Here is a 15,187-nt window from a genome sequence, read left to right as displayed (position 1 = left end):
TGTGTGTCTTTTTTGTAACTTAAGGTTTTGCGTAGAGGGATTCTCTATGTTTTGAATCTAATTACCCTGTAAGGTATCTACCATCCTGATTTTATAGAGGTGATTCCTTTACTTCTATTAAAAGTCTTCTTGTAAGAAAACTGAATGCTTTTTCATTGTTCTAAGAGCCAAGGTTTGGGTCTGTGGTCACCTATGCAAATTGGTGAGGATTTTTACCAAACCTTCCCCAGGAAGTGGGATGCAAGGGTTGGGAGGATTTTGGGGGGAAAGACGTGTCCAAACTACGTTTCCCAGTAAACCCAATTAAAATTTGGTGGTGGCAGTGGAAATTCCAAGGGCAAAGGGTAAAGTTAATTTGTACCTTGGGGAAGTTTTAACCTAAGCTGGTAAAAGTAAGCTTTGGAGGTTTTCATGCAGGTCCCCACATCTGTACCCTAGAGTTCAGAGTGGGGAAGGAACCTTGACAGATGCAGAGTATGGTGCACCATAGGTAGGTATCCCACTGCAACTTGCTATCCTTCAGCATGCTGTCTCTTGGGAAGTTTTGGCAATGCATGAGGGGCTGAAACAAGTCGTGCAGGTGTGAGTCAACTTCCCAGTTTACAACGGTCTCCATCCCATACTGTTATCTGAGTAGCCTGCACAGCTCTGCACTATTATCTTGAATGCTGCAAGCACAGGGTGCACAATGCTGTAGTGTTTGCAGATCTGCAAGAACCGAATGAAAAGAAAACATGATTCTTTGGAGGTTAGATTGCAGTGGGACATGGCGAGAATCAATTCAAGCTTGTTGGTGGCATTTACAGAGCAGCTGCAATTGGTGGAGCACCATTTTTGGACCTGAGAAACAAGAACTGACTGGTGGGATAGCATTTTAATGCTCGTTTGGGATGACGAGCAGTGGTTGCAGAACTTTTGGATGTGTGAGGCTACCTTCCTGGATCTGTATGTGAAGCTAGCCCCAGACCTCCAGCTCAGGGACACCAAAATAAGAGTGCAGTGACATGACAGAAGTGCAGGCTGGCAGCCCCTTCCCGCAGCTCCCATTGGCCGGGAACAGTGAATCATGGCCACTGGGAACTGCAGGCAGCCATGCCTTCAGATGGTCAATGTAAACAAACTGTCTCGTGGCCCACCAGCAGATTACCCTGACGGGCCACCAGTTGCCCACCACTGCTGTAGTGTGCTCTACCTGGCCCCACTCTTTTGTGGCCTGGTAAGAATTGTGTGGTGATTGGTGTACATGTAGGGATATAACATTGTCAATGCACCTATTAATTGTGTTTGTGAATGATCCTGTGAGTTGTGTGACACTGTGCAGTAACAGGTGTGACAAAGCGGGTTTTCTCCCGTTGTCATGATATACATGAGCCTTAATGTTTTGCATGAATACTCAGTTTCCCTGTGTATTACACCAATGCCTATGTGGCAGGAGGGTGGGGGGGTAACTTTTGCTGAGACCCTCGGGGGTCCAGCTGCATGCATGTAGGCAGTGGCCGATCCCCCTTTGTAACCTGAGAACCAGGAGAGAGATGCGACCAGGTGCATTTTGCCCAGGAATCATAGAATCATAGAATATCAGGGTTGGAAGGGACCTCAGGAGGTCATCTAGTCCAACCCCCTGCTCAAAAGCAGGACCAATCCCCAATTAAATCATCCCAGCCAGGGCTTTGTCAAGCCTGACCTTAAAAACTTCTAAGGAAGGAGATTCCACCACCTCCCTAGGCAACGCATTCCAGTGTTTCACCACCCTCCTAGTGAAAAAGTTTTTCCTAATATCCAACCTAAACCTTCCCCACTGCAACTTGAGACCATTACTCCTTGTCCTGTCCTCTTCTACCACTGAGAATAGTCTAGAACCATCCTCTCTGGAACCACCTCTCAGGTAGTTGAAAGCACCTATCAAATCCCCCCTCATTCTTCTCTTCTGCAGACTAAACAATCCCAGTTCCCTCAGCCTCTCCTCATAAGTCATGTGTTCCAGACCCTTACCATTTTTGTTGCCCTTCGCTGGACTCTTTCCAATTTATCCACATCCTTCTTGTAGTGTGGGGCCCAAAACTGGACACAGTACTCCAGATGAGGCCTCACCAATGTCGAATAGAGGGGACGATCACGTCCCTCGATCTGCTCGCTATGCCCCTACTTATACATCCCAAAATGCCATTGGCCTTCTTGGCAACAAGGGCACACTGCTGACTCATATCCAGCTTCTTGTCCACTGTCACCCCTAGGTCCTTTTCCGCAGAACTGCTGCCTAGCCATTTGGTCCCTAGTCTGTAGCTGTGCATTGGATTCTTCCGTCCTAAGTGCAGGACGCTGCACTTATCCTTACTGAACCTCATCAGATTTCTTTTGGCCCAATCCTCCAATTTGTCTAGGTCCCTCTGTATCTTACCCCTGCCCTCCAGCGTATCTACCACTCCTCCCAGTTTAGTATCATCTGCAAATTTGCTGAGAGTGCAATCCACACCATCCTCCAGATCATTTATGAAGATATTGAACAAAGCACAACAAACTGAAGCAAGACAAAGACCAGAGGAGGGGCAACGAGTGTATCGGAGGTCAGGCCACTGGAAGCGGGGCAGTCTCCTCTTTTGAGACTCAATGGGAAGGGTCAGGACCCCAAGGCTCTGGGGTTCCCTCCCCCCAAGATGGACTTTATCGAATGGTCCTGCTTTCTGTGCTAACAAGCTCTGTTCTACGCTATGTTCCTGTCAACTAATAAACCCTTCTGTTTTACAATGCTGGCTGAGAGTCACTGCTGACTGCAAAGTTGGGGTGCAGGGCCCCTCTGGCTTCCCCAGGGGTCCCATCCAGGTGGACCCATTGCAGGAAGTGCACGGTGAGAACAGGGGTACTGAATGCTCAAAGATCAGACCAAGGAAAGCCATAGCCAAAAAGGCTTCATGCCCTGGCCTGCAGCTTGGAGGGGGAGGCACACTACACCAGCCATACATCTGAAGAAGTGAGGCTTTTACCCACGAAAGCTGATGCTCAAATAAATCTGTTCGTCTTTAAGGTGCCACCGGACTCCTTGTTGTTTTAGTAATACATCAGCAGCCCCCCATTAGCTCCCCCACCCCCAGCACCTCCCGCTCACCCGATCAGCCCTCCCCCTCCCTCCCCGCACTTCCCGGTCAGTTGTTTCGTAGTGTGCAGGAGGCTCTGGGGTGGAGTGAGGGCATGGCAGGCTCAGGGGAGGGGGCGGGAAGGGGTGGATGGGGGCAGGGCCTGTGGCAGAGCCAAGTTGGTGCCTGTAGCTCCAGCACCGGCGTCGGTGCCAATACAAGGAGCCGCATGTGGCTCCGGAGCCACAGGTTGGCCACCTCTGCTTTAGAGGGCAATGAAAAGCAGATAGCAACCGCTCTTGGTTGTACCACTGACTCTTGTAGCACAAGTAAATTAATGAAAAGACAAAAGATGTGTCCTGCTACTTTGAGGCTGCCATCCCTGTAATTAAAAATGTATCTACATACTTACCTGAAAAAAGAACAGGAGTACTTGTGGCACCTTAGAGACTAACAAGTTTATTAGAACATAAGCTTTCGTGGGCTACAGTCTCTACGCAAAAGAATAAATGGACACAAATCTGACATCAGGAATTATAACATTCAAAAAACAGTAGGAGAACACTTCAACCTCTCTGGCCACTCAGTAAAAGATTTAAGGTTGGCAATTTTGCAACAGAAAAGCTTCAAAAACAGACTCCAACAAGAAACTGCTGAGCTTTAATTAATATGCAAACTAGATACCATTAACTTGGCTTTGAATAGAGACTGGGAGTGGCTGGGTCATTACACATATTGAATCTATTTCCCTATGTTAAGTATCCTCACACCTTCTTGTCAGCTATCTAAATGGGCCATCTTATTATCACTACAAAAGTTCTTTTCTCCTGCTGATAGTAGCTCATCTTAATTAGCCTCTTACAGTTTGTATGGCAACTTCCACCTTCTCTGTGTGTGTGTGTGTGTGTGTGTGTGTGTGTATAGATATAATCTTCTTACTATATGTTCCATTCTATGCATCTGATGAAGTAGGCTGTAGCCCACGAAAGCTTTTGCTCTAATAAATTTGTTAGTCTCTAAGGTGCCACAAGTACTCCTGTTCTTTTTGCAGATACAGACTAACATGGCTGCTACTCTGAAACCTGTGATACTTACCTGAGTTTTCTTCCCCTTCACTGGGCTTGCCCATGCTCGACTGGCTGAACTATGATAGAGTCAAAAACATGTCCGGGCTTGCTGCACAGCTGCATCCTTCAGTTGCTTGTCTTCCATACGCCTCTTTCTTTTTCAAGTCCTCCTCCTTCATGCTGCTTACTGCATTGGCCCATGACTGGGGCTCCTCAGAGGTATCCACAGTGGTGTGGGTGTTGGAGTCTCCCGAGTATAGCATGCAGCTCTTTGTAAAAGCAGCAGGTCTGCAGTCTGGCACCAGATTGATTGTTGGGCCTCCCTGAGCTTCTGTTGTGCCTGGCACAGTTCTTTGGCTTTCACACAGCACTGCTGCTGGGCCCTGTCATGCCCCTTGTCCTGCATTCCTGAGCAATCTGCTTGTAGATGTCAACGTTTCTACAGCAGGTTTAAAGGTTTGCCTGCGCAGCCTCTTCTCCCCACGAGCCCAGGAGATCCAGTATCTCCTGTCTGCTCCAAGCGGGAGCGTGTAGCCGGCATAGTCAGCTGAGCAGCTCCACTCAACAATGTAGAGCTGCTACTTGTGCTCACCAAGCTGGGCAATGAGGACAAGGAATTTCAAAAATTCGCAGGGATTTAAAGGGGAGTCTCAACGACCCTTGAGCAGTGTAGTTCACAATGGTGACCACAGCAGTTGGTGTAGGGCATTGTGGGACAGCTGCTGGAGGACAGATAGGGTTAACATAAGTAATGCAGTGTCTACATTCGCACTGCATTGACATAAGTATGTCAACCGAAGCTCTGCGATGCTCAAGGAGGTGGTGTTACTGTGTCAGTGTAACGGGGCGCTTACATCGGTGGGAGACAAATTAAAGCGTAGACTCAGTTGCACAACTAGGTTGACATAAGCTGCCTGGCATCTACATAACTTTTTAATGTAGACCAAGTCATAGAACTTCAACCGATAATTAACGTATTAAGCCTGATAAATTGTGGTTGAACTAGACCATTCCCCTCAATTTTAAAGAATTTAAGTAATGAAGACTAGTAACCTGTTCAAATTTTTTATTAGACTTGTTAATGTTATTTCCAGTTTGCATTTGTCTAGCTTCATCTTCCAGACTTTGGATTGTGTTATGCCTCTGTCTGGTAGACTAGTCCTCCAATATCTTTCCTCTGTGTAGCTAGTTAGAAGCTGTGCTTAAACTAATAGATCTTAAGAGAGAATGGACCGTTAGTTCATCTAGTCTGACCTCCTTTATGACATAGGCTAGAGAACGTCATTCACTTATTCCTGTGTTGAACCCAGTAACTTATGTTTGACTAAAGCATATATTCCAGAAAGACATTTGGTCCTGATTGAAATCTCCTTTTAATCTTAATTTTGGCAAACTAAATAGGTTGAGTGCTTTAAGTCTCTTGTTGTTCAGTGTCTTTTTCTAGACTTTGGGTCATTCTTGTAGCTCTTCACTGAACTCTCCAATTTTTCAATGTCCCTTTTTGAAGTATGGACACCAGAACTGAATACTGTACTCCAGTGGTGATTTCACCAGTGCTGTATTAGATGTAATGCTGCCTCCCTATTCCTGTTTGATATTTCTCTGTTTATACATCAAAGGATTGTGTTAGCCCTTTTTAGCTACAGCATCTTACTGAGAGCTCATGTTTCGTTGGCTAGCCACCATGACTCAAAGTCTATATCCTGTTGCTAGTTCCCTGGGCCATCAAGTTCCCTGAAATGAAGGTTCAATAAGGATAAGTGCAGGGTCCTGCACTTAGGACGGAAGAACCCAATGCACAGCTACAGACTAGGGACCGAATGGCTAGGCAGCAGTTCTGCAGAAAAGGACCTAGGGGTGACAGTGGACGAGAAGCTGGATATGAGTCAGCAGTGTGCCCTTGTTGCCAAGAAGGCCAATGGCATTTTGGGATGTATAAGTAGGGGCATAGCGAGCAGATCGAGGGACGTGATCGTTCCCCTCTATTCGACATTGGTGAGGCCTCATCTGGAGTATTGTGTCCAGTTTTGGGCCCCACACTTCAAGAAGGATGTGGATAAATTGGAGAGAGTCCAGCGAAGGGCAACAAAAATGATTAGGGGACTGGAACACATGAGTTATGAGGAGAGGCTGAGGGAGCTGGGATTGTTTAGCCTGCAGAAGAGAAGAATGAGGGGGGATTTGATAGCTGCTTTCAACTACCTGAAAGGGGGTTCCAAAGAGGATGGCTCTAGACTGTTCTCAATGGTAGCAGATGACAGAACGAGGAGTAATGGTCTCAAGTTGCAGTGGGGGAGGTTTAGATTGGATATTAGGAAAAACTTTTTCACTAAGAGGGTGGTGAAACACTGGAATGCGTTACCTAGGGAGGTGGTAGAATCTCCTTCCTTAGAGGTTTTTAAGGTCAGGCTTGACAAAGCCCTGGCTGGGATGATTTAACTGGGAATTGGTCCTGCTTTGAGCAGGGGGTTGGACTAGATGACCTTCTGGGGTCCCTTCCAACCCTGATATTCTATGATTCTATGATTCTATGAAATTGCTCCTACGGGTAATGACGTAAACCTCCATTCAGGAGTCCAGATAAGCTAAGAACTTTATGCTGCAGTTGGCTTACTGCTTCTAGTAAGAATCTGATTCAGAAGTGGCCATTAAGTGCTTGGAAGACTCTTAAAAAAAGATAAATACTATCAGATCCTCTGTTCTTGCAGGTGAAGATTCATGCTGGTCCCAAGTTTGCCTCGTATTTGACTTTCAGCCCTTCAGAAGTAAAATCTCTCCGCACAGAATATGGGGATCTGGAGTGTTGCATTGAGGTGGTGGACGGTGTCCAGGAAGCAATTGATCATATCCACAAGTACGGAAGTTCACACACAGATGTTATCATCACAGAGAATGGTTAGTGACCTGAATGGCTCTATTCAATCAACAGTTTAACTTTCAGACACCTGGTGTGTGAAATGCACTTTTACCTGTCCTGCAGTAGTAGCTCTCCCTACAAGGGGTGGGGAACTTTGTCGTTTATTTCCTCCTTCTCCTAGTCCCTCATTCTCCTGTTTGCAGATCTTTGTGTTTGATGTCTGTGCTGTGGAGAGATGTGTGAGCATTGTTCTGGTCATGGCTGCTCAGTTAACAGAGTCTCACATTGCATTACATCTGTTCAGGTTTTCATAATGCACCCATTACTTGGTATGAGTGCCTTGTTCCGTCTGTGTCTGTTCAGATTTTTCTCTTTCCCTCAGAGAAAACCGCAGAATTCTTTCTCCAGCATGTGGATAGTGCCTGTGTGTTCTGGAACGCCAGCACACGATTCTCCGATGGATATCGGTTTGGACTTGGTAAGGGTTTGAATGGAATTATTTTGTGCTGCTTGCAGCTGGAGATCTGAATTTGGGATTTTAACTCTTTTCCCTAAGTATTGATAAAGCATGCCTGCCTGAATCCTGGAGGATGGGATTGTCCCTTCTCTGATCACAGTGTTGCCTGCCTGCCAATGAAAAGGGTTTTACAGAAGGTACTGTAGTAAAAGTAGAAACTTAGACCTTTCACCCAATAGGATTAGGAGACAGTCTGTATGGTGGATGGAATTAACTGGGGCAGGATCAAAAAATATACTATGCCATTTGACATTCCGATTAACTGAAGAACAAAAATGTAATGTTACTAAATTACAGTAGCATTTAGATCCCACAACCAAAATTGATGCTTCATTGGCGCTGAGCACATACGCATAGCACACACACCCTGGCTTAACCAGGACATCGTCAATGATTAAAAATCAAAAGAGAGTCCTACAGAAAGTGGAAAATAGGTCAAATTATAAAGGATGAATATAAACAAATAACACAAGTATGTAAGGTCAAAATTAGAAAGGCCAAGGCACAAAACAAGATCAAACTAGTCAGCGACATAAAGGGTAACAAGAAAATATTCTGCAAATACATTAGAAGCAAGAGGAAGACCAAGGACAAGGTAGGCCCGTTACTCAATGGGGAGGGGGGGGTAGATAATGACAGAAAATGTGGAAATGGCAGAGATGCTTAATGATTTTGTTTCGGTTTTCACCAAGAAGGTTGGTGGTGATTGGACGTCTAACATAGTGAATACAAGTGAAAATGAGGTAGAATCAGAAGAGGCTAAAATAAGGAAAGAACAAGTTAAAAATTACTTAGACAAATTAGATGTCTTCATGTCACCAGGGCCTGATGAAATGCATCCTAGAATACTCAAGGAGCTGACTGAGGAGATATCTGAGACATTAGCAATTTTATCTTTGAAAAGTCATGGAAGACAGGAGAGTTTCCAGAAGACTGAAAAAGGGCAAATATAGTGCCAATCTATAAGAAGGGAAATAAGGACAACCCAGGGAATTAGACCAGTCAGCTTAACTTCTGTATCTGGAAAGATAATGGAGCAAATAATTAAGCAACCAATTTGCAAACATTTAGAAGATAATAAGGTGATAAGTAAAAGTCAGCATGGATTTGTCAAAAACAAATAGTGTCAAACCAACCTCATAACTTTCTTTGACAGGGTAACAAGCCTTGTGGATGAGGGGAAGCAGTAGATGTGGTATATCTTGACTTTAGTATAGCTTTTGATACTGTCTCGCATGACCTTCTCATAAACAAACTAGGGAAATCCAACCTAGATGGAGCTACTATAAGGTGGGTGCAAAACGGTTGGGAAACTATTCCCAGAGAGTAGTTATCAATGGTTCGCAGTCATGCTGGAAGAGCATAACAAGTGGGATCCCACAGAGATCAGTTCTGGGTCTGGTTCTATTCAATATCTTCATCAGTGATTTAGATAATGGCATACAGAGTACACTTATAAAGTTTGCAGACAATACCAAGCTAGGAGGGGTTGCAAGTGCTTTGGAGGATAGGATTAAAATTCAAAATGATCTGGAGAAATGGTCTGAAGTAAATAGGATGAAATTCAATAAGGACAAATGCAAAGTACTCCATTTAGGAAGGAACAATCAGTTGCACACACACAAAATGGGAAATGACTTCCTAGGAAGGAATACTGCGAAAAGGGATCTTGGGGTCACAGTGGACCACAAGCTAAATATGAGTCAACAATGTAATGCTGTTGCCAAAAAAAAAAAAAAAAAGCGCATCGTTCTGAGATGTATTAGCAGGAGTGTTGTAAGCAAGACACAAGAATTCTTCCACTCTACTCCACACTGATTAGGCCTCAACTGGAGTATTGTGTCCAGTTCTGGGTGCCACATTTCAGGAAGGATGTGGACAAATTGGAGAGAGGCCAGAGAAGAGCAACAAAAATGATTAAAGGTCTAGAAAACATGACCTATGAGGGAAGATTGAAAAAATTGGGTTTCTTTAGTCTGGAAAAGAGAAGACTGAGGGGGGACATAACAGTTTTCAAGTATGTAAGAGGTTGTTACAAGGAGGAGGAAGAAAAAATGTTTTACTTAACCTCTGAGGTTAGGACAAGAAGCAATTGGCTTAACTTACAGCAAGGGAGGTTTAGGTTGAATATTAGGAAAAACTTCCGAACTGTCAGGGTAGTTAAGCACTGGAATAAATTGCCTAGGGAGGTTGTGAAATCTCCATTTGTGACGTTCCCCTAGTGTTATCTGGACCAGTGATCTGCTTGGTCACTCCAATCCTTGACTCTGGGAGCCAGCCTTACCCTGCTCTGCTGTGAGAACCCCCACTCCTTGGCTGTTCACGCACAGCCTCTGGCATGTAAGCTGCTTGGATTGTGCAACCGAATGACACTAGCCAATATCTCTGGTCCCAGACACAACTCTAGGAACCTCCATCTTGCAGTGCCTAGTTATGCCCGCTGGACGCTGCAAGCTGAAATGAGTTAGTCAATTTAACAAAGAAATTGATATGCACCAGGCTTGTTATCCCAAGGGGAGTCTCTGACATGCTTCAAACCAAAGGCACTGCTTCAGGTAGAATAAACAAACAAATTTATTAACTACAAAAGATAGATTTAGTGATTATAAGTCAAAGCACAAGAAGTCCAATTTGGTTAAATGAAATAAAAGCAAAACATTCTAAGCTGCTCTTAACGCTTTTTTAGTGCCCTTATAGACTTAGATGCTTCTCACCACAGGCTAGCTGGTTGTCCTTCAGCCAGGCTCTCCCCTTTGATCAGCGCTTCAGTCACTTGATGGTGATATCTATAGATGAAGGTGGAAGAGAGAGGAAGAGCATGGCAAATGTCTCTACCTTTTATCATGTTCTTTCTTCCCTCTTGGCTTTGCCCCCTCCCTTACCCCCTTTCAGGGTCAGGTGAGCATTACCTCATTGTAGTTCCCAACTGACCAAGGGAAGGGGAGTGACTCACTCAACAGTCCAACAGATCCTTTGTTGCTGTGTAGGCCAGTGTCCTTTGTTCCTGTGAAGCTGGGCTGGGTTTGTCCCATACATGCCCTGATGAGGTCTGACTTGCCCTTCTGTTCCTGGAGAGTTTTGCCTGGGCTTGTTTTAAACCATGAGGACGCATTTTCAGCCTCATAACTATTATACATGAAATTACAACCTATAACATCAATGTTCAGTGCATCATGAGCCTTCCGAAGACACCAGACATGACAAACTTTGCATTGGATACCACACAATCATATAAGGATGAACATGGGGATGCAGGGTGTTCCCCCGAGATACACCATCATTGGAGACTTTTAAGAGCAGGTTAGGCAAACACCTGTCAGGAGTGGTCTAGGTAATACTTAGTTCTGCTAGGAGTGCAAGGGACTGGACTAGATGACCTCTTGAGGTCCCTTCCAGTTCTATGATTCAAGAGAGATCATGTCCTAAAATCACAATGGTTTTTTATTCCATTTTGCATTCTCCTTAGTTACAGTTCCAAAATGGTTTCACTGGCCACTTTCTCAAGAATTGCTAGGGTCAGTCGATTTAAAATCAGAATGATTTTTCATTATTTGTGTCAAACTCCATTTATATGAAAATTGGAATTCAATTAAAATGCACAAAAACAGCATTTTAAAATTGGTTTATTTAATAAAGCAACCTTAAATGTGCTGAATCAGAAGAAAAAAATGATCAAAACATGTTTTATATTTAAAACTAACTCATTTATTAAAGCAAGTATTATCTGTAGTTAGTGATTAGAACTGATTGTTTCTAGTCACCAAGTCATTGAAAATTTTAGAAATAGTCAATCTCATGTTCTCAGAACTCATTCTTTATTCATAGATTGGAAGAAGAAAACAAGGTTTCCTGATTTTTCAACTCCTAATTAGTTTTTCAACTTTGAAATAAGTAGCCATGACACTGTAAAATAACTGAAATATAGAAAATATTCTTTCTGCATCTACAGAAGAGGCTGCTGCTGTCAAAAGCTGGTTTAGCACCACAACAACTCTGGCACTAGGTACTTAGCCAATGACTTCCACTAGTTCAGTGGTTTGGCTTCCTTTAAAACTTCTGCAGCAAGCATGTACTGCTTGAGTATTATCTTCATTTAACTTAAAATTATTTTACTAGATTATAGTACATTATGGCTTGCCACAGGTCGTCATAATTTTAAATTTAATGTTAAGTAGTTTAAAAAAATAAACCTATTTAAATGACATTCTTATTTTTTAAACACTGTTTTTATCTATCCTGTTGGTAGAACTAGAAATTAATGAATGTGTCTTACCATCCCAACTCTCACACATACTTCAGCAGGCAGTGCTACTAGCTACTAAAATGTCATAGAATCATAGAATATCAGGGTTGGAAAGGACCTCAGGAGGTCATCTAGTCCAACCCCCTGCTCAAAGCAGGACCAATCCCCAATTAAATCATCCCAGCCAGGGCTTTGTCAAGCCTGACTTAAAAACTTCTAAGGAAGGAGATTCCACCACCTCCCTAGGTAACGCATTCCAGTGTTTCACCACCCTCCTAGTGAAAAAGTTTTTCCTAATATCCAACCTAAATCTCCCCCACTGCAACTTGAGACCATTACTCCTTGTCCTGTCATCCGCTACCACTGAGAATAGTCTAGATCCATCCTCTTTGGAGCCACCTTTCAGGTAGTTGAAAGCAGCTATCAAATCTCCCCTCATTCTTCTCTTCTGTAGACTAAACAATCCCAGTTCCCTCAGCCTCTCCTCGTAAGTCATGTGTTCCAATCCCCTAATCATTTTTGTTGCCCTCCGCTGGACTCTCTCCAATTTTTCCACATCCTTCTTGTAATGTGGGGCCCAAAACTGGACACAGTACTCCAGATGAGGCCTCACCAATGTCGAATAGAGGGGAACGATCACGTCCCTCGATCTGCTGGCAGTGCCCCTACTTATACATCCCAAAATGCCATTGGCCTTCTTGGCTACAAGGGCACACTGTTGACTCATATCCAGCTTCTCGTCCACTGTAACCCCTAGATCCTTTTCTGCAGAACTGCTGCCTAGCCATTTGGTCCCTAGTCTGTAGCGATGCATTGGATTCTTCCGTCCTAAGTGCAGGACTCTGCACTTGTCCTTGTTGAACCTCATCAGATTTCTTTTGGCCCAATCCTCTAATTGGTCTAGGTCCCTCTGTATCCTATCCCTGCCCTCCAGCATATCTACGTCTCCTCCCAGTTTAGTGTCATCTGCAAACTTGCTGAGGGTGCAATCCACACCATCCTCCAGATCATTAATGAAGATATTGAACAAAACCGGCCCCAGGACCGACCCTTGGGGCACTCCGATTGATACCGGCTGCCAACTAGACATGGAGCCATTGATCACTACCCATTGAGCCCGACAATCTAGTCAATTTTCTACCCACCTTATAGTGCATGTCAGAACTGAAGTGAGGGGGAAAGAAAAGGCAGTGCTGTAGAGGAACTGCATTACTGCTCTTGTGCTTAAAGAAGCAGCAGCACCAGGCTTCTGGGACTTGCATAGAGAGAATGGAGGAAGCACACTTGTTTGGAGCACAACTGCAGCAGATTGCCTCTGTAGCTGCTCCGACTCTGTCAACTGAAACACTGCCTGGCCACAGCTGCTGCTTCATGGTATAAACATCATTACTTCATGTACTGTCAGACCCTGCCCTAGAGTGTGAAGGGAAGAGACACTAAAGCACAAACACAGTCTCAGTTTTAGCAAGTTAGGATTTTTCTTTTTTAAATTAAGATGCCAGATTGGGATCTATTTATGGACTCAACATTTTTTGAAAAATGAAATGTGACGAGCAGTAGGAATAATATTAAAGAAACGATGCTTTTGTGATGAATAATAATAAATACATGTGTCTGCAGTGTAATACTACTTTAATTTCTAAACTATAAATTGAACAATACTGCTCTGGACCCTGTGAAAATGGAATGGGAAAGACAAGCCAAAGGCTTTTCTCTTTCCCTCTTAGAAGAAATTAAATTATAGAACTAAAGGCAGAAAATGCTCCCAGCAAAGAGCTAACTGTGCACAAAACTCCCTTTTATCATCTTTGTATCTAAACCTCCCTCTTGGTTGCAGGTGCAGAGGTTGGAATCAGTACTTCTCGTATCCATGCCCGTGGGCCGGTGGGAATTGAAGGGCTATTAACTACAAAGTGGTTGCTGAAAGGGGAGAATCATGTTGTTTCTGACTTCTCTGAGCATGGGAGTATGAAGTTTCTTCATGAGACCCTTCCCGTCCCTCAGAGAAACACCAACTGAGAGCATCTGAGGAGAGCACATGAGTGTGAAATGTTTACTGAGGATGTTCAGGCTTCAGAGCTCTCTCTGGGGAGGAGATTGTACTTTACTTTACCTTCGGACACATTGTCTCTACATTTTGGTTCCTCCGGGTTTTTCTTGGTCACTGCAGTAAAATTAAGACAAAGTGATCATATCTGTGCCTGAGAGTTCTTGCTCCTGCTTACGGTTTCCTTGTGCAGCAACAAATGCAGCTGTTGCAGATAGGGTACCCTGATACCACAGCCCTGGGCTCTCAAACCATAGAAAGGTCTCAAAGCCTCTCCTCTGCCTTTTTTCCTTTCCTTGCTCTGTGTGATACAATATGTGTGTGCTTGGTTTTAGGGGTGGAGCCATTTGTTTTTCTTAATGCCTTCCTGTTGGTTTAAAACATCTTTTTTCCTTTTCTGTAACTCTTCAATTCAGAGAGAAGATATGGCATTTCTGAACTTGTCTTTTTAAGACTTAGGATTTTGGCAGCTTTTGAAAATTCAAAAGTGCTGTGACAATTATTTTTTCTGTATTTAAATGTTAAATGATGCAACTGAATGAATATTCCAAATGTATAAAAATGTTTGACCATGAGATACTTTTTAATCTTTGATTTCTTTTAATTGCTGACTAATATAGATTTCATAGTTGTATATTATGTGGATTTCATTACCCTTTTATTAATATTTGTAACAAATATTTTTGCTCTTAGATTTTATATGAAACTTAATCACCTCCAAAAGAGAATGGAAACTATTTTAATTTCCTTGTTTTTCAAAATAAAGTTAACGCAAAATGGTTTTGGATCTTAATGTGTGGATTGCTTGATATAAAATTGTAATTCTCTTGAGCGAGTTCCCCTAATTAAGGATGCCAAATATATGGGGGCTGTTGGTCCCATGATTAAACTTTTCACCCATGCATTTTTTTAATATTTCCACTTTTCACACAAAAAAACAGTAATATTTAATACAGCGTAATTCTGCTGTGAGTGGTTAAGGGCTCGTGTACTTCCGTTCCAAACTGCAGCTGCATCTGGGTTTTTTAAATTTAGACTTCATCATTTTAGGAACCTTATCTGTTCTCATCTGTGACAAAGTGGGAATTTTATGTAATATTTTTATTAATCCTATGTGTGCCTCGGTTTTGCCTATATGCTGCATTGTTACCTAATGGGTGAAAAGGAACTGTTTCCTCTTGGGGAAGGCTAAGACACAGGTGTGAATGGGTTAGGGTTTAGGGTTAACGTGAGGGTGGGGTGAGGGGTTAGGGTTAGGTTAGGGGTTAGAGTGAGGGTTTAGGGTTGCGGTTGGGTTGGGGTTAGGGGTTAGGGTGAGGGGTTGGGGTTAGGGTAGGGTTTAGGGTCAGGGATGAAGGGTCATAGAATCATAGAATATTAGGGTT

At 43.5% G+C, this 15,187-nt stretch overlaps 1 protein-coding gene across 2 annotated transcripts in view; it reads left to right on the top strand.

Moving 5' to 3' along the window:
* ALDH18A1 (aldehyde dehydrogenase 18 family member A1) overlaps positions 1-14,571 on the top strand; it is a 68,222-nt gene extending 53,651 nt beyond the window's left edge. For both annotated transcript variants that reach the window (XM_078851071.1, XM_078851072.1), the window contains exons 11-13: positions 6,847-7,033; positions 7,378-7,473; positions 13,593-14,571. In XM_078851071.1, coding sequence (XP_078707197.1) covers positions 6,847-7,033; positions 7,378-7,473; positions 13,593-13,774 — 465 coding nt within the window. In that variant the 3' untranslated portion in view covers positions 13,775-14,571. The remainder of the gene's footprint in view (positions 1-6,846; positions 7,034-7,377; positions 7,474-13,592) is intronic.
* Positions 14,572-15,187: the final 616 nt, after the last annotated feature.

Source organism: Lepidochelys kempii, unplaced genomic scaffold (genome assembly GCF_965140285.1).
Source record: "Lepidochelys kempii isolate rLepKem1 unplaced genomic scaffold, rLepKem1.hap1 scaffold_295, whole genome shotgun sequence".
Taxonomy (NCBI): Eukaryota; Metazoa; Chordata; order Testudines; family Cheloniidae; genus Lepidochelys; species Lepidochelys kempii.
This window is presented reverse-complemented; position numbering and strand designations above follow the sequence as displayed.